Consider the following 18,048-nt stretch of genomic DNA (forward strand, 5'->3'; position numbering starts at 1 on the left):
CTCCTGAGATCCTCTCCTGTCCAGCACCAGTGTTGTCTTACTCATTGCTCACTCAATCCCACTGCAACAGAGCTGGCCTTTTGAGGTAAAGTCATTGTAACCAGAGCAAAAAACTGTTACACTCCCTCAAGTTGTTATATTACAGATACTTGGTTGATATTACCTGTGAATTGCTGGATAATTTAGAGATGCCTGTACGACTGCCCTTCCCCAATGGCTAGATCCCATCATCCTTCCCTGCTGTTCCTTCTGGTTTCTCCTTGCTTCCTGCAGGCAGCCACTTTGTCCCATCACAGGATTTGCCTTGGAAATATCCCAGACTGCACCAAAGCTGATCAACTTGTCTTTCTCAACAATATCTTGAAGAACACGGCAGTTGTGTTTGCCTGGCACATAAGCTGCTGTAAAGAAAAGGTGAGTCCTCTTTGATCTACAGCCTTCCTGCCCATCTATATTGTACCATGAAAGGACCTTACAACTCCATTTTCAACAAGAAACATGGATTCTAGGGAATTGGGTTTCTACTAGATGATGAAAGGAAAAGTGAAGGCAAGGGTTAGGACAGGGAGAACGACAGGAATTCAGAAGGGAAATCTGAATACTTTGGTGAGGTTACATGAAGCTGGAACTACAGAATGCAATAACAAACCTCAGGACTCTGTCCACCAGCAAAGGCCATGTTTGTTCTTAGAATATGTCCACTGCATCTCTCTCATGCCACATACCTCTGAGAAGGACAGGTGTATTTCCTGCAAAGAGAAAGCACACAGAAAGGTCCCAGGACAGTGACATAGCTGCTCTGGGGGGTTTTCTGTTTTTTTTTTTTCTAATTTTATTCTCCTCCCCCTGCCCCTAGGCCCACATGTTGGAGATTACTCCAAACTCAGGGATTGTGCAGCCTGGAGAGAGTATCCCCTGCTTCATCACTCTACAACCTACAAGGAAGCCCTCCCTCTGCAGAATAAATCTGGTGTGTGAGGTGAGACCCGAGAGGTACCTGTGTATTACCATGACCTGGCCATGTTATTGTGGTTCCCAAATGGCTGACCCCAGTAGTCAGCTGCCTGCTGCTTCCAGCTGAAGGAAGCCGCCTTTGATACACACTTCTCATTCCTGAAGACACTTAGCTTCATCCTTCCTGATGCTTTAAGTGTCTTTCTGTCTGTGTGGCTCACTAGATGAAGTGTAAGTGTGCAATGTATGGCTTTGTGAGGGGAACCCAGCTGCTAATTACACAAGAAGTGATGATTTGAATGGGAGTGGCTTTCAGTGGATGCCAAAGACTTGATATCTGTAAAAGACAAGTCTCACTGCTTTAATATTACTGGGGACACAGACTAACAGTAGTGTCCCCCTGGACGCCTTCCAAGTTTTCTTTGGCAAAAGAGTATAGCTTCTCCATCTGAGTCTTTAAATACAACTGTTTTTTCCTCTTCCTGCCACTGGAATACATGAAAAACAAGTGGGTTCCTCCTGAAGGGGAGAAACAGGCATGGACTTGAGCCAGAAACTGTTATTTGCAACTCTTTTCTAGCCCTGCTCTCTTCAGTTATGGTTTGCTTCATAGGTGTACATCCAGGAGTCCCTGGTTCAGTATGAGAGGGACCTGCACAAGTGGGAAGAGGAGAAGGAACGGCGGGCTGTGGAATTCACCATCACAGAGAAGGACCTTGGGACTAAAAGGAAGCTAACATCACCTTCAGTGGTAAGTGCTCTCAAAACCCTGCACCAGCTTAGCTTGACTCAAGAAACAGCAGCCAGTGTTGACAATTCTTTAGGAAAACCTAGGCAAGTTGTTAAGAGGACATGAGGCTCTGATCTGTTAAAGACCTCAAAGCTGATCTGTGGTTAGTGGAAAATGAGATCTCGTTTTCAAGCCAAGAATCATCTTACAAACTCTGAAATTGCTAGTGACCATCTGAAATTTGGAAGTGCATGAGAAGCCTTTGGAAAAACAAAGTCAGTGGCTGTGGAAACCAGTGGTTGGATTTTTAACCACGAATAAACACTGGAGAGAAATGTGTAGCTAGCAGTAAGAATGTGGCCTGAATGAAGAATGGAGGATGAGATCATTGACTCTCAGCTGGCACAAGGTTAAAAAAAATCCTAAAGTCTTGTTCTGCTCCATATCTTTCCTACATGGTAATTCTTCTTCTTCTTCTTTTTTTTTTCTTTTTCTTTTTTTTTTTATTTTTATTTTTTCAGAGGTTATCAGATTCTGCTGAAACAGAAAATCTTTCTGACTCCTCAGCTGTGATCAGGAAATACAAGGTAGGTCAGGCCTGTCTCACTCGTGGTAGAATCAAACTGACTGCTTTAGAAAAGAGGCAGATGCTGGTTATCACAGTGTGGGAGTCTGGACAGAGAGCACAGCAGGATTTGTAGCTTCAAGGCTTTGGGAGACAGACTGTTTGGAGGAGCCAGAAGAATCAGACTGTCTGGCTGTGTTCTGTGGCCAGTAACTTTCCAGCTGAGGTGAATGGGAACTGAAAGTGGCATCAAATGCGCACCCATGACTGGAGAAAGTGGGAAAGGTTTCAAATAAGCAGAGAAGATGCACACAGACAGGGCAATTGGTACCTGTACTGGTTTCATTCTGGAGCCATAATGGACTGTCTGTCACAGCAGAAAGCAACAGGACCCTGGGAGAAAGTGATGCAAACTTTTCCCTCACCTCTAGACGAGCTGTGCTCTGTTTCTCAGGAGAAGCTGCAGGCAGGAATTGCCTTGGTTTAAATGCACAGAAAGCTTAAAAGCTCAATTTGCCTGGTTCATCTCAGTTTCCACTCAAGTGCACAAATGTATGCACTGCTGTAAGACAGCTTTTCCAGCAGTGGTGGGAAGGTGTGAAACAAGGTCCCAGTGAGTACTCTGCAGAATTACTGGAGCCCAAAGGAAGAGCCAGCAGCGCCCATAGCCATCAGCAGGATGTGCTGTGGGAATGACAGGGCTCATGGAGGACCAGCTAACCCAAGATGTGGGGAGATTTAGGGGAGCTGAGGGGAGGCTGGGCCTGAGAGGATTGAGGCAACAAAGAGATGCAGCTTGTTATGTCAGGAATGCCATCGCAGGGAGGCTGTAGCAGTGCTCCTGAGACCCTGTGGAGTGCCTTTGCATGCCCTGCACTGTTCTGTGTGAAGTAATCAGCTCAGGGCAACTCTAGCTTGGACTGTTTGCCCTGTGCTGTTTGGTGTGATCAGTGATGCAGGTCAAGGCATTTTCTGGATGAGCGTTAAGGATGTCTGCAGAAAGGTAAAAACAGTTTCATTTAGTCCTCTGGGGTTTTAACCTCTAGTGATTATTTGGAGCCTGCTATGCCTGTGTAAGTAGCAGTGAAGGCCCCTGGCCTCATTTCCAGAGGCAGGACAGCTATGTCTCAAAGATCGTTGAAGTCCTGTGATGCCTGAGAGCTTCTCCAGATCTGGGTGGTGTCCTCCTGGTCCAGGTATCCCGCCTACTGCTCTAAGAAACTTCCCCCGACCTGACTGCTGGTAATGCAACCCCAAGTTGGCCCATGTAGTGTGGCTAGAATCAGTTCCTGGTTTCTCTTCAGGTTTGGACAGTTTCCCCACGCATTCCATCCATGTACATCACTTCTCCCACAGCACTGCCAGTGTGCTTGCAAGAGCTTCTACAATGGAGTACACCAGCCCCAAGTACCTTAGGGAGACCCTGAAGCCCTGTTGACACTTGGGGCTGGCACACTGGGCAGTGAGAAGGGAACAGAACTGATTTCCACTATGGCTGCTCATGCCTGACATCAGTACTGTGGTGCTAAGATCATTTTGACACCCAGGATCTGGTGGCTCTGGTTGCTGGGCTTTCAGTTCTCATGCCTGTGCTCAAACCTATATCAGCCTACTTTTGGCCAAAGGACCAACTATGTGCATGCCATTTCTTTCTCTCCAACAGACATTACCCCCTCTTAAAAGTCGCCCTACACCCAGTCAGCCACCTGGACACCTTGAGAGGGGGCTGCTGTTGGGCAAAGATGCCAGCCAGGTGTGGGTCAAACCAGAGCCTCCCAAGCCCTTGGTCTTACACCTTGATGTGTCAGCCAGGTCCTACACTATTGAGGAATTTCTCCGCAAGTTCTCCTTGGATTTTCCCAAATACTTCTTGTCCCGGTAAGAGATAGTGGTTTTTTGGATTGGCATGTTCATCTGAGCCAGGGCTGCCTATGCTCTGATATGCACTGAACTTGGCGCTCTGCTCTGCTCCTCTCCAGTACCTCAAAATTAGGTAAGAGCTGTCTTGCTTTCCCCAGCATTAGCTGACATGACCTGTTTCTCTCCCCATCTCAGCTGTCAGAGCTCAGTGTTCCTCTTTTATGACAGTGTCCCTGCTCCTGTCACAAATATGAAAGCTCCCACTCCTCCCCTGCTTGCCTGCACTGCTTGCCTGAAGTACTGCTGCAGTGCCAGGAGGCTGCAGATCTTTGATAGTTTGGTTCAGTAGTGCTGCCACTGATGGAAAAAATCCTCCTTTCCCAGCCCTTTCAGCGCCCAGCCCTCAGAGAGCGAATCTGTGGATAGAAAAGGGTACAGAAACAGGATGGACATGGAGCCCAAATGGCTGTCCCTGGCTGCTGCTTCAAAACCGGAGCTGGAGATGGTCGCTGACATACTCACAGGTGTCATCAGGTGCATTTCCCTTCACCCTCACGTGGTTTGAAGCCCCTGTCCTCCAGAAAATGCATGCAGCATGGCTAGACCTCTGCTAATCCTAGAGGAATCTGTGCACCCTTGTTGCCAGAATGGGGGATCCACCTGCCAAAGGTTGTCTTGGGGACAATGAGCTCAGGGATCCTGGAGTGACAGTGAAGGCAGGAGCTTCCTCCCCAGCCAGGGGCTGAGCCCATCCCTCCAGAGTTCCCAGGAACCAGGGAACTCTACCTGTTGTGACCTTGGAAACAGGCTGTATTGGGGTACATCTATTCAGTTTGTGAGCTGCACAAATGTAAAGAACCAGCACTGGGGAAACAGAGGTAGTTTCACTGGCTCAAGCCCTCTTGCTGCCTCTCTTAGGCCCAGAAGCAAGAGGGGACAGACTAAACACTGACATCAGTCAGTGGTTTCCTCTGATTTGTGGTGTCTTGTAATAATCCTCTGGGTCATACAGATAGCTGATATGCTGTAACTCATCCTTTATTTTCCTCTTCCTAGAAGCCTCTTGGAGAACAGCTACTTCCAGGAGTCAGTGAGAAAACTCCAAGATGAGCCTATTCCATATTTTTTCCAGTTCCAGTCTGCAAAATCAGCAGAGCTCCAGGACAGTAGACAGGGCTCCACGATCTCCTCCAGGGTCTCTGCTTCAACAGATCTTGACCTTGAGAAGGATGGAGAGAGGAAAAAAATGAGTCAGGAAACCTCTTTCAGTCATTTTCTGGAATCTTACAAGATTTTTCACCAAAAGCAGTTGAGGGAAAAGGAGATCATAAGTAGGTGAGGAAGAGCTCACACATAAAAGTCAAGAGCTGCACAGTCAAGAGAGCCATGGCAGCACACTGCCTGGCCAGAAGTCCATTTCTCCTTCAGCCCTGCAGCATTTCTGCTGGTGTATTCTGTGTTGTCTGGGTGGAAGTCGATGCTAGCCCCACTAGCCACCCTCTCCTGAATGTGGTTTGTGGGGAGGGAAGGTTTACTGTGTCTGGGGTTGAGCCATGGGCAGTGCCAGGATGCTGGTAGTGAATGAGGTCTGCTTTACTTTCCAGAAGTCCAGGCCATATTAGACATTAGGGTGCCATATGTGCTTACCTTACCTTTTATTTTCACTGCAGTATTTCACCATCTTGCTATTGCTGTGGCTGCTCCCTTCTACACTGCTACAAGCATATTTACCAACAGCAGCTACAGCACAGCTTGGAGGGAGAAACCAGTAAAACTATAGTCACCCAGCTCTGTCTAAGGTCAGGGCCTGACACCAGCTGATGACAGTTCCGGGACAAGGGTCAGCAACCCATTGCTCAAGCCTTTGGGTAATTGGTCTCAGTGTGCAGGACACAGTGTGTTCTCCACTGCTGTGCCTGGTGATTCCTGGCAGGAGTCACAGCAAGCAGCCTGCTTTATCTTCTTTCTGATAGCTGTCCTCTGCTGTACTTCTGTCCTTCTAGGCAGCCAGCTGTTGGGAACCTTGTGGAGCTCGTGCTGAAAAACACACTGCAGAATATCCTGACCGAAGCCAGCCGTGGGGAGGTGGTGCTGACAGCCCGGCCCATGGTCATTGCTTTACCCCCCAACCCTTCCCGAAGGTAGCAGAGTGTGTCTGTGCTCTGGTGGGGGACAGGACCTGTCCTTAATATGTCAGGCTGAAGCACAGCCCATTTTCTAGACCATGTGGGTTAGCTGAATCCCTGCCTATCAATGTCAAGGCTGCCTGTGCAAAAGGGAGAATCCACTCCCAAAGTCTCTACCCTCTCTTGGCTTGTTCTGAGCCTCAGAGCAGAGGTAGTAACAGTACAACCTTTCTGTGGACCCGAGACCCTCATGCAGCTCTGGGGTAGGGCCCTATGGGTGAACAGCTGGCCTGAGGCACTGGAGAGCCTAGCACAAGGATGGTGCTTTGGGAAAAGGGGTCAAGGAGCAGACAGCACAGCCTTTGATAGCAGAAAGGAAGCAAAGCTTTCATAGTCCAAGGTGGTGTGGGATCTAGTTAGGTTGAGGGAATGGCCACTGGTGGGGGAAGTAGATCTGGATCTGAGCGAAAAGCATGAGGGTTTGCCCTAGCTTGGGCAGAAGTGCAGAGAGATGAGAATGAGGGTTAATGGAAGAGGGTTGTTGGATGTAGATGTCATCTCCAGAGCTGCCATCTCTTTTTCAGAATCACCAATCTGGCACCCCCGTCCTCCAGAGCATAGATGCTGGGTACTGTGCTCCTTAAGCTCTTCAAGCACATCAGCTTTCTCCATTCTTCATTCCTGTGATGTCCAGAGCAACTCGGACCCTCCCACACCATGACCTTAGCTCAGCATGCTGGCTTTATCTGAGGAGGTATGTCCTGACTATGTTCTCAGCACTGGTTTGAATCCTCTGACAACTCCACAGCGGAGTCCATGAGATCTCTCCTTTCTGTGGCTGGCCCCATCGTCGGAGAAGAACTCTATGCTACAGGGAGCACATGGACAACCACTGTGACAATTCCCACTACCCTCAGTCTGTACCAGCTGAGAGAAGTGGAATCTGCTTTGAAATGTAGCTGAGGAAGGACTGACAGCTGGGCAATGAGGTGATGACATCAGTAGGATGCAGGTACTGAATCCTCCTCCCCTCCGTGCTCCAGTGGTGGCTGCAGGTTCCCCTTACAGTGACCAGCCCGAGGGGGCAGCTGCAGCACCATCAGCACACACGGGCAACCCAATAAAAGCAACTTGACCTTCAGACACTGACACCGTGTGTAACATACATAATTTTTGCGTCTGGGCTTGTGAGCCCTGGACAAAGACTCACAAGACTTTTCAAACTGCAAGGCTGTCACCTGGGGAAGGGGATCCTCTGAGCCTTGGCCTGGCCTGGGGAGTCCGTCAGGCTGCGAGAGGTGTCGCAATGAAGGAGCGGGTTTGTCACAGCCGGGAGGTGGCGGTGTGAGTTGTGAGAAATCCCAGTGGCCAGCACAGAACAGGCTGGTGGTGGGTCCCAGCTGCTGCTCCCAGGCAGGAGCTGCAGGATGGCTATGCCGGGCCGTGGGGCTGCGTTTGTGTCATCTCCCCTGTTCTGCAGTACTGCTATGGGCTCTGCAACATGGGGCTCATGCAGCCACCCAGCTCTGGTGAGGATGCAGCTTTGGTGTCCCCCTCCAAACCCTCATGCCTTGTTTCCCAGTGCCGGGACCCAGCCAAGACCAGAGCTGTGTCTTCTTCCCTCGCCTCCTAAGAGAAGACTGCACAAGGCACTGTGGAGGGCTTTTGCCCTGCTCAGCAGAGGGCAGTTGCCTGCTGTGCCTGGGGTACTGCAGCTCACCCAGCTTCACCCCCACACTCCTCTCAGTGCAGGAGCCTTGCGTGTGTAGCTGTTACTAAGCCCCAGGGCCGAGCTGTTCCTGTTGTCAGAGATAGAGCAGAGGCACTGCCAGCTCCTGAACTCAGCCTGAGTGCCTTGGGTGTTCACATGGGACCTGGTTCCTTCTCCTGAGAAGTGCAAACCCTCTCCTCCCTTCCCAATACTGTTGGTACCAGGTCTCTTACGTCACAGCAGACCTTCTGTATTCCTCTGGTCTTTGGCTAGTGCTGAACAGGTAATGCAGAACCATTTCCTTCCTCCACAACTCAAGGCAGCAGCAGGGCCTGGCTGTTCAGTCCACTTGGAGTGATTCTTCTTGGTCCAGGCTCCTTGCTAGGATTTGCTCACTGCAGGTGCTCTGTAGTCCTGCAGTAAAGTTCCCAAATGGATAGCAAAAGCAGGGGCAGAAACCTCACTATTGCCCTAAAGTAGGTTGAATCCAGCTGCCCAAGGGCAGCCTGGAGCAGTGAAGACAGTGTCAGTTTGCCCATCCTCAGATCTGCTGTGTGATCTAAGGCTCTTTAGGCTGCATCACTACACCTGTACCATTGCATCCACTACCTGGAAAAGTTAACATGGGAAATGCTCTGTGTTGGTCTGGTGTAGCACCCAAAAGCAAATGGAGGGAGCCAGAGTGCCATCAAAATGTGCAGGGAATTTTTGTTTGTCATTAATGCTCCTATTCTCCCCACTCCCCTGTGCTCCCAGCCTGGACCTGGAGAAAACAGAACTCACACTGTACTTGCCTGTTGGAGCACTGTTAGAGGGAAATTCACTGTTTGATAAGCATCACTCTAGTAGTAGAGATCTTGAAGATGATGCCTTAAACAACAAGTGAGTCAGGGAAACAGATTTGAGAGCTACTTACACCTGTGAGAGAAAAGTTTTTCTTCTCTCAGCTCTTTTTGGGGGCTGTGAGATGGTGGTGTGTCACCTCTGTTGTAGCTCTTCTCTGGTGCTTGTCATCCAGAACCACTCTGAGTGCAGTAAGCAAAGAGAGTAGCAGCTGTCACACATTTTTCTTCTTTTATCCTCATCCTAAAGTATAAATACACAAGGGGCAGCCTCTTTCCCAGGTTGGGGAAATTCCCAATTCCACTTCTCAGGCTGGGAGCTAGACCCTGACCCTGGTTTTGGAAAACACTTTAATTTGTGACTGAGCCACATCAGTGTCCCGTTAGCAAAGAGAGAAAGCAGCACTCCCAGACGGTGCTGGAGGTGAGCTCTGCATAGTGTGGATGTACTCACCCAGGGGGTTCTCTCTCACTTGGATCTTTGGGGCAATGGTGAGGTGAAGGGAGGGCAGAGATGTGCAGAGCTGGCAGGAAGGGCTTTTCCCTTAGCAAGAGGGAAACCAGTAGGTACCAGTTTGTTGGTACCCACTGCCAAGGGCAATGGACTTGTGGGACTGTAGTAGGCCCAGACTCACAGCCCAGCTCAGCTCCCAAAAGAGGGGAGAAGTCCTGTTTCTGCTAACCACATTTGGGTCTCAGGCAGGAGGAAGTCTGAGCTTGTACTGTCTCCCAGGGCTGGATTTGGCCTCTGCCAAACACAGCTACATTTCTAATGCACATCTCTCCAACAGAAATATTGTAGGTACAGGTCCTGCTTCTTCCCACTGGTGTTTGGGTAGTGAAACAGGTGATGTTCCCATGGGACCGGGGTTCGTAGCCAGGCCGGGCTCCCGGCAGGTATACGGCCAGCACACCAATGGCTGAGCATGAGCTCGGCAAGCTAATGGGACTCCCCCTCTCCTTGTGCGAATTATCGGGAGCACTCAGTCATCAGGCAGTTAATGCAACACACAACAGGCGCTTTCTTCTTGTCTGTTACTCCTGGCTCCCAGGGAGGGGTGGAATGGCCTTGGGGCAGGTGGGCAACAGAAGCTATCCTGAATCCCATTAAAACATTTAACACCTGCTGAATCGTGCCATTGTCAGGGAGATAAAAGGAAGGGAACAAGGCTGCTCAGGGCTTCCCTGACAGGATGTCTGCAAGGCTTTGCTGTCCCATTGCAGCTGGGGAGCCTGAATCTCCTGCAAAGCCCCACTTGGTGGGTCTCTGTGTCCGTGTGGCGAAGGCAGCAGTGTTAGGGAGCAAGGAATTAACGAGTCCCTTGCTGGAATCAGCCCCTTCTCCCTCTGTACAGTGTAGGAGGTAGGAACCTGGAAAAGTCCTGCCCTGACCAGCTTGCAGTGGCTGAAGAGCAAAAGCATGAGGGTGATCCTTCCAAATCCCTTGGCAGAGCTGGACAAATCCTTCACCCCTGGCCTCCCATCTCCAAGACACTTTGAGGCTTTGCTGGCTCAGCGGTGTCACTTTGGTGTTTGGGAGTGGGGGCCATGCTCAGGCCAGGCAAGGGCACCATGCTGGCTCCTGATGGACACAAGAGGTGCTCTGATGTGAGCTAGTCGGTCCTTATGGGACAGTGAGGCAGCACAAGCCCTTGGTTGCGGCAAGAGCAGACTGAGGCTGCCTTTCCAAGGCCAGCCGTACTGAGAGCTTGGTCCTAGCACTGCCTGCCTGCCTGCCTGACAGAGAAGGGCACAAGCTGGTAGATGCTGCCCCAGAGATGGCAGGGCAGGTGGAAGACATTCCCCAGGGTAGCAGTGCAGTGCAGGGCACTCTGCAAGCTTAAGGGACCTGCTTTTCTCCTGTTTTCTGTAAAGCAGCCCTGCAAGAACAGTATTTGCTGCTATTTGGTGAGTGGTGGGGCCCTGCCCACGCAGGAGAGAGACTGGGTGAAAGAGCATTTCTGACACAGTATATAGGCTTGGAGATGTCTGCTGGCACTGCAGCAGCACCTGTGGTATTTGGGGTTTTTTGCTTCTCCAGAAAGAGAGGGGGCAGCCAATCAGCCTATGCCAGGAGCTGCAGCTCCGCTATGCTGGTGTGTGCCCAGGCAGGGAGGGGTGGGAGTCCTGTCCAGTGCATTTCCCATACTAGGAAAGGAGAATATGCAAGTCCAAGCATCACAGCCTGTACAGCATCAAAAGGAGGGGGACATCGCATTTCTCCTTTGCACCATGACACAGAGTATTGGTGGTGCTTCGTTTCCTTTGCTGCCAAATTACTGAAAAAGAGTACCAGGATGAGCAAGGGCAGCAGGTTGGCATCACTCTAGCACTTCCCAGGGCCAGGCCTGGGGGACCCCAGACTGCAGAGGCAGCAGCAGGCAGGAGGGATGTAGCCTGCCTTTCAAAACCGTGACTCTGAGAGGATCAAGTCTCCAAGGAAGAAGAGCTGGGCAGCAGTGGCTGCTAAGGATCTGCCACTATCCACTTACATTAGGGAATCCATTTACTGCAACCTGCAAGTACACTCCAGCTCTGGGAGGAGCATTGGTGATGGTTTCTAAAGCACACCTAGGACCACGATTCCTGCAGGTGTACACCATGGGGGTTAAAGCAGCGTTACCCCCTTCCCCACCCACAAACACACCCATCTACACAAACAAACAGGCCACTGCACTTGCACAAAGGAGCTTCTCCTGCCACCGCTGCTGCACTTCATGCTCTGTTATCCAAGGAGCTGTGGGTGCCAGAGTAACTGGGAGAGAGCCCAGCTCCTGCTGACTGTAGCTGAGATCAGCAGAGGGCTGTCAGGGCTGAGCAGCGTGGCTGGGCACTGAAGGAGTGTGTCTAAACTTCTCCCAGCTTCCGTGGGCTCTGTACACTGCTCCGGGAGCCAGCATGGGGGTGCCTGCACTGGTTACCCTGCTGGGCAGGGACACAGTTGGAACACGGGAGTGCTGTGACTCTGGGATGCAGTGACCCACGGGGAGGCATGTGCACATGGAGTGAAACACATCCTGTTCTTGCTGCTGCATTAGGACAGCTGGCTCCCAGCCTGTGTGGCCACGCTGGGAACGCTCCCAAAGGGAACGCTCCCAAAGAGAAAGCTCCCAAAGTTTTGTTGAGCTCTGCTTTGCTGCGTAGCTCAGAAGTCTGTGGACTCCTCTAAATGAAGTGTGAGCATTGTTGTGGTGTGCCATGGGGATTTTCAGCATGAGTGGGGGGATTGGGGTGAGAACAAGGAAGTCCTTGCTGTCACTGGCACTCAGACTGCTTGGGGCAGGCACTAGATTTGCTTTTCTGCCCTGAGACTTCACAGCTCCCTGACCTCTCAGCAGCTCAAAATGCTGAAGAAAGCCACTGCCATCCTAGAGCTGCCCAGGTAGGGTATCCTCACACCTGCTTCCCCTGGCCCCCTGCTCTCCCCTCATCTCTGCTGCAAAGTGAGCCAGGCAGGTGGGTGGAAAAGTGACAGCTGGTGTTGTTCCAGTGCAGGTTAATGAATGTCTCCTCCTCTCCCCCCCACCTCCTCCTCCCCACCACCCCAGCACCCAGGCTCCTGGCTCCTATCAGCCCATCAGGCTCCCATTAACAAAGGCAGCCCTGGAGAGTTTGCATAGAGACCTGCTCTGCCTCTAATCTAGGTGGGCTAATCGCCTCCCTTGCCCAGCCGGCCTTCCCTGGGTCAATATTTGCTCTGAGCAAACACAGAGCTGTGACAGGTGTGCTGGGGAGAAGGCTCGCCGCCACCAGCCCAGCCCTCTCGCCTGTCTCTGCTCAGTCACATCTCTCCGGCCCCCCGATCACCGGCCAGCCAGCGCTATTTTTATCAGGACTATAAAAGCCCCATCCAGCCAGCGTCACCCTCATTTTCTGCTTGTGAGCCAGCGGGGGAAGGCGAAGCCACTCACCTGACAGCTGCCAGCGTGTCACCGGAGCCAGGTGAGCTGCTAGAGCCCAGCACACCTTGGCCAGGGTCCTGCCTGCCTGGCTGGGAGCAGTGTACTGGGCATGGAGAACATCCTGGGGGCTTCTCTGGGACAAGTACTGGGAGTCTGGTCGCACCTCTGAACTCCTGGGAAGGAAGGGGATGGGCTCAGGGGACACTGTCCAGCCTGTCCCCTTTCCTTAACTCTTCTTTCTCACCTGTATTTTCCAAACTTTCTGTTTCCCTCCCCTCCTCCATTTACTCTCTTCCTTTCTTCCTTCCTTCCTTCCTTTCATCCCCGTTCTCCACCCTGCCATGCCAGTTTAACCCGCCCCTGCTCTGTTTGGCTTTCCCAGGCAGCAGGTGTCAAGCTTCCACTTTCCGGACTTTACCCCCAGAGGAGCTGGTTTGGAGCAGCAATGACACCATCTCCCAGCCTGGAAGGACCCAGCTCGGGAGGAAGGGTGCAGAAGGGGCTGCTGACAGCCCACGGCAGAGCACCCCTCCAGCCCACACTATCCAAAGTCGGAGCATCTCTGCACTTGCCTGGCGTCGAGCCCCACGTGCAATACCTGACCTGAACGTTTTGTTCGTTCGGCTCGCGTTAGGCAGGTCCAGCCCATCTGCAAGCGCATGGCTGGCGCTCACACCCGGCACCACCACGGAGGGAGCACACGCCTGCTTGCAACTCCCGCGTGCCAGGACGAACCTCTGGTCTGTGTGCGGAGCAAAGTGCTCGAGGGACGCGCACAACATGCAATCTCACCCAAACACACGCAGCAGGGACCAGCCAGTGCACACAGATGAAGCAATCCACACACAGCATGCGTGAACCCCATGGGACCTGCACATGGCACTGTGGGACATGGGACCCGCGTGGCAGTGGTACACATGGCATTTCTGGCACTCAGCTTTGCAGGTTGTGACGTGCAGGACCCATGTCCCTGTGCCCATGGCATGGCAGGCACATGTAACACACTAGGCACACGCGTCCTGCCTGTGTGGCTGATTGCTGCTTGTAGCAGCCTGCTGGGGAAGGGCAGCCTGGCCCTGGCAGCACTGCAGAGCCGTGGCAGGCACAGAGAGCCCTGGCACGGTGCTGGCCCAGGGTGGAGTTTGGCAGGGCTCTGCCAAGCACCCAGGTAGGTCTCAATGGTCTGCTGGCGCCAAGGGAGCTTTAACTGCTGACAGCGCAGGCAGCGGGGAGGGAGGGCAGGAGCAGGCAGCAGGGAGCAGGGCAGAGGATGAGGGGTGCCACATCTCGCACACCTCTGCCTTGATTCACTCCCAGGACCTGCACTTCCCAGCCCTTCCAGAGACTGCCTGACTGTCCAGGGCAGGTGTTTCCTGTTGTGCACCCTAAGCCTGCCAGAAAGGTGCCAGCTCCTGCTGGTGGCAATCTCTCTGCCTATGCTTGCTGTGGAAGGGTGTGGGGGGTGGTGCTGGCAAGCCGGTGGGTCTCTTCCAGGACAGCCCTGCTCACTGCCTGCCCTGATCTCAAAGCACAAGTGCTTGACCTGGACACCTGTCCCATTCCATGTCCTGTCCCACCCCTCCCCCTCCAGCAGCCAGAGCAGACATTCAGAGCCTGGGGCTGCTCCTAGCACCATGGAAGCTGCAGGGAGTCACAGAGAGCCAGGAGATGGGACAGCAGTGAACCTGCTTTCCTCCCATCTCAGGATATTGTTTGAGAGTGGAAAGATCCCTCACCTCCCTAGTGTCAGTGTCTATGCCTGCCTCTGCCTGCGATTTCTCTGCCAGCCCTGAGCTGCTTCTGCCCTGCCCTCTGGCACAGGCACTTCTGTAACACAGGATCCAGTTCTAGTCCCACCATGCTCACGGATGCTCTGAGTTCACAGGTAGAGCCTGAGTCCATCTGCAGCCTCTCTGCAAACACCAAAAAGGCTCAGCCCATCCACCCAGTGTGGATGGAGGAGAGGTTGGAGGTGAAGGAGCTCAGGAGTGTGCTAAGAGACAGGAAGATTCCTGCTGCTTTCCCTCACCCTCATGCAGCTATGCACAGGACAAAGCTCAGCAGCCCCAGTCCTGGAGCAGGAGAGTCCTGTTCCCTCCTTGGGGTGCCCCTGCAAGGGGCAGAGATGAGGCACCTTCTAGGCTTCCTGTTTGGGCAGATGTTTTGGGAAGTTTCCAACAGGTGGTGTAGGAAGGGACCAAAACCAAAGAACATCTCCAGGGTTGCTGTGCTCCCTGCATCCCTCCAGAGCTAAGTGTGCATCCTAGCCTGGGAACAGCCCCCAGATGGTGCAGTGATTGGCCATCATTGTGGTCATGGGCCCCCTGGGGCTGTGTGTCCAGGCTCTGTGTCTCCTGCTACCAACCCTGGCAAAGTTGAAAAGCTGAGAAAGCACAACACATCCCCCGATATGCACAACCCTCTGCAGCTGCCCCACTCAGGCTGGGATCAAATAGAACACGATTAATAACTCTGAGCAAAGCCAGACCCTGCTGTCCATGTGCTCCAGTCGCTGCACGTGTGTCCCTGTGGGGGCAGAGCCTGGCGGAGATGGTATCTGGCAGAGCAAGGCTGTGGAGATGCTGCTGTGCCGCCTCCGCTTTCGCTTAGCTGCTCCAGCACCTCTGGGCTGTCTTATGCCCTGGTTTAATTGCCCCCCTGCCATCTTCCCATCCTGCTCTCCCTGGTCCAGCTCTGCCAGCCCAGTGGCACTGGAACACTGTGACACCGTTTAAAGATGGGATGGCCCCGGGAAGCCACATTGCCCTGAGGGCTGTGTTAGCCGGGGAATGGGTCTCTGGCAGGGTTAGCACCCAAGGGTGAGCTTCTCCTCATGCTAGGAAGAGCCAGAGGTGTTAAACACCCACTTCTACATGTCAGAGCCAGTGCTGGTACCAAGGGCTGCACCAGGCTGGCACGGGATGAGGCACAGTGGGGTATTGCTGTCTGTGCTGGGTGGTGCTGTTCCCCAAACCCCAGGCTCTTCATGGCCAGTGGCACGGCTTTGGGGACCTTGGGACCTGGGCTGGGGATTTTCGTGGCACAGTTCCGCACCAGGAGGATTTGCATGGAGAGGGCAGGGTGCAGGAGGAGCACTGGGAAGACGCAAGTGCCCAGGTTTGCATTTGCACATAGGCATAGTTGCACACAGGTGTGTATGTGCATGCATGTTTTAATGTGCGTGCCCTCCCTGGCAGGCAGGGCAGAGCTGGTGCATCCCTGTCCTGTGTGCACGTGTGCGTGTTCTGCTGCTGAGCTGAACGGGTGGTGCTGGCCGTGCCCCTGCTGCGCTCGCTGCTCTGTTTCCTGGTGTGAGTGCACCGGGTGAAGGTGTGGGTGTGAGCAGAGGTGTGCACTGTTGCTGGCAGCCTGTAGGGTGCTCATGTCCTGCCCAGCCCGGATGGGGTGTGCCATCCTGGGGCAGGCACTGCTTCACTTCAGGATGTGGCAGAGGCAGCCGGTCGTCCTCGGCACCCCAGTGCCCTGAGGGGACCAGCCCACAGGGCTGTGTGGGCATCCCAAGGGCTGAGAACCAGGATAGTGTGAGCACCCCTAGACCTCGACTGACTCCACCCAGCCTGTTTGGCACATCTCTGCTGTGCCTGGAGGAGGTGTCCAGGCAGAGCAGAAGCTCCCTGCCCCTGAAAGTCAGTCTGTCCCAGCACCACTGTGGGTACCCAGAGAGTTTGTACAAGGACACAGGCTGCTTGTGTCCCTGGGGATAGGCTAATGTTGGAGATCAGGGCGCTGCTCCAGCCTGCTGTTGGCCACGGCCAGACTTGGGACAGGGAGCAAAGGGATTGTCCTTGCTCTGTGCTGCGGTCCTACACTCCCCTTGCCAGGCTGTAGCTTCAGATGCAGTCACCAAGCAATGGGGTCATCCCACACATCACCCCCAGCTGAAGATAACAAGGAGAGGCAGTCCTCAGTCTTCCTGGGCTCTGGGATGAGTTTATCACCCTTTGTCAGACAGGGTGGAGGGGAGAGGTGGGTCCCAGGCATGGATCTGCGTTCTGCTGTGGTGAAACTACAGGCAGTTCTCCACATTCCAATTCACTCCTGGCCATGGGGAGTATCAGGGACAGCATAGGTACAGCCTGGCATCCTCTCCCCTGCACATACAGACCACTGGGGTGAGGGGACGTATTTTACAGTTGCCCCCAAAAAAAGGGCTTTGCACCCCCATGAATGAAAGGAATAAGGGAGAGTCCTGCTGATGAACTCAAGAGGCTGGGGGGAAAACCCTGAACTTACACTAGTCCTGCATTTTGGAGCATATCATCTCCATCCTCCCATGGGGCCTCCAGGGAAGGGGTGAGCAATGGGGCTCCTCTCTTCCCAGCCAGTGGCTCTGGGAAGTGCGTGGGCAGCCTGCCCAGGGGATGGACACTGAGCAGGTTGCCAGGGCTGCTGCTTCTGGCCCAGCTGTCGCCGGCTTCGGGAGCCCTGAGGCAGGATGTTCTGTTCCTGCAGCAGTGCTGGCTCAGCCCCCGCCTGTGCTGATCCTCAGAGCTGCTGGAGGAGGGGACTCGCCACTGCCAGCCTTTTCATCTCCCTCCTGCACGAGCATCACCCAGGCTTGGGGTGCCTACCACTACAGATGTGGCCAACAGGGGAGTGGAGGAGCACTGGGGTGCAGTGGGACCGTGGCCAGGTGCCAGCTGAGCTGGTATCTCCTGGCTCTGAGGCTGCCAGGGGCTGCCAGCCTTAATCGTGTACTCTGCACCTCCATGACAACACCTTAGGCACTGTAGGTAAAGCTGGGATCTGGGAAGCTGTGCTCACCCCGTGATACCCCTCCAAATATGATACAGTGTACTGAAGGAGATGCATCGGCAGCTGCATCCAGGCCACACTGGGTGTGGGGTGGGACGCGCTCCCCTGTCCCCATCACTGCTCCCTGGGACTGGTCTGCACTGGGCACTCTGTGAGGACCAGCAGGTTTCTCCAGGACACTGAAGCTATGGGTGGTGGCACCTGGAGGTGCCAGGCTAAGGTCACCTCTGGTAACAAGCAGGAGGTCACAGTGGCTGGCATCAGTGGGCTCCCTTTCAGGTCAGGATCTGGACTGTAGGACCATAGGACCAGATACTGGCTCCTCTGCCCCAGTGCCTGGCATCCCCATCTGGGTAGGGTGTGACAGAGGGGACACCTCAGGCTGAATGGGACATGCCACCCTGGATTCCCTTTTGGAGCAGCCTGGCTTGGTTTTGTGCTGCTGTCAGTTCCCTGCCAGGGCTGGCCCAACCCGGAGAGGCAGCAGTTGTCACCTGCTCACACCCAGGCTGTAATCCACAGGCAGGAGGTAAGCAGCTGGCGGAGCCTCCCTGACCTTCAGGTGGGATTAGTCCCCATGGG

The 18,048-nt window shown here is 53.6% G+C and overlaps 1 protein-coding gene and 1 long non-coding RNA gene across 7 annotated transcripts in view; one reads left to right on the forward strand and one right to left on the reverse strand.

The window, feature by feature from the left end:
• CFAP65 (cilia and flagella associated protein 65) overlaps positions 1-7,384 on the forward strand; it is a 32,268-nt gene extending 24,884 nt beyond the window's left edge. For 3 of the 6 annotated variants that reach the window (XM_032114651.1, XM_032114654.1, XM_032114653.1), the window contains 9 exons: positions 274-414; positions 857-979; positions 1,568-1,705; positions 2,206-2,271; positions 3,913-4,127; positions 4,494-4,643; positions 5,166-5,444; positions 6,113-6,250; positions 6,820-7,384. In XM_032114651.1, the coding sequence (XP_031970542.1) occupies positions 274-414; positions 857-979; positions 1,568-1,705; positions 2,206-2,271; positions 3,913-4,127; positions 4,494-4,643; positions 5,166-5,444; positions 6,113-6,250; positions 6,820-6,856 (1,287 nt within the window). In that variant the 3' untranslated portion in view covers positions 6,857-7,384. The remainder of the gene's footprint in view (positions 1-273; positions 415-856; positions 980-1,567; positions 1,706-2,205; positions 2,272-3,912; positions 4,128-4,493; positions 4,644-5,165; positions 5,445-6,112; positions 6,251-6,819) is intronic. The other 3 variants (XR_004241274.1, XM_032114655.1, XM_032114656.1) reach the window with 3 other exon arrangements.
• LOC116446578 lies at positions 5,125-12,995 on the reverse strand. The gene is made up of 2 exons (XR_004241275.1): positions 12,700-12,995; positions 5,125-5,328 (listed from the first exon to the last, which is right to left on the reverse strand). It is a non-coding gene; the product is annotated as an uncharacterized LOC116446578 (long non-coding RNA).
• Positions 12,996-18,048: the final 5,053 nt, after the last annotated feature.

The sequence above is a fragment of the Corvus moneduloides genome, chromosome 7 (genome assembly GCF_009650955.1).
Source record: "Corvus moneduloides isolate bCorMon1 chromosome 7, bCorMon1.pri, whole genome shotgun sequence".
Taxonomy (NCBI): domain Eukaryota; kingdom Metazoa; phylum Chordata; class Aves; order Passeriformes; family Corvidae; genus Corvus; species Corvus moneduloides.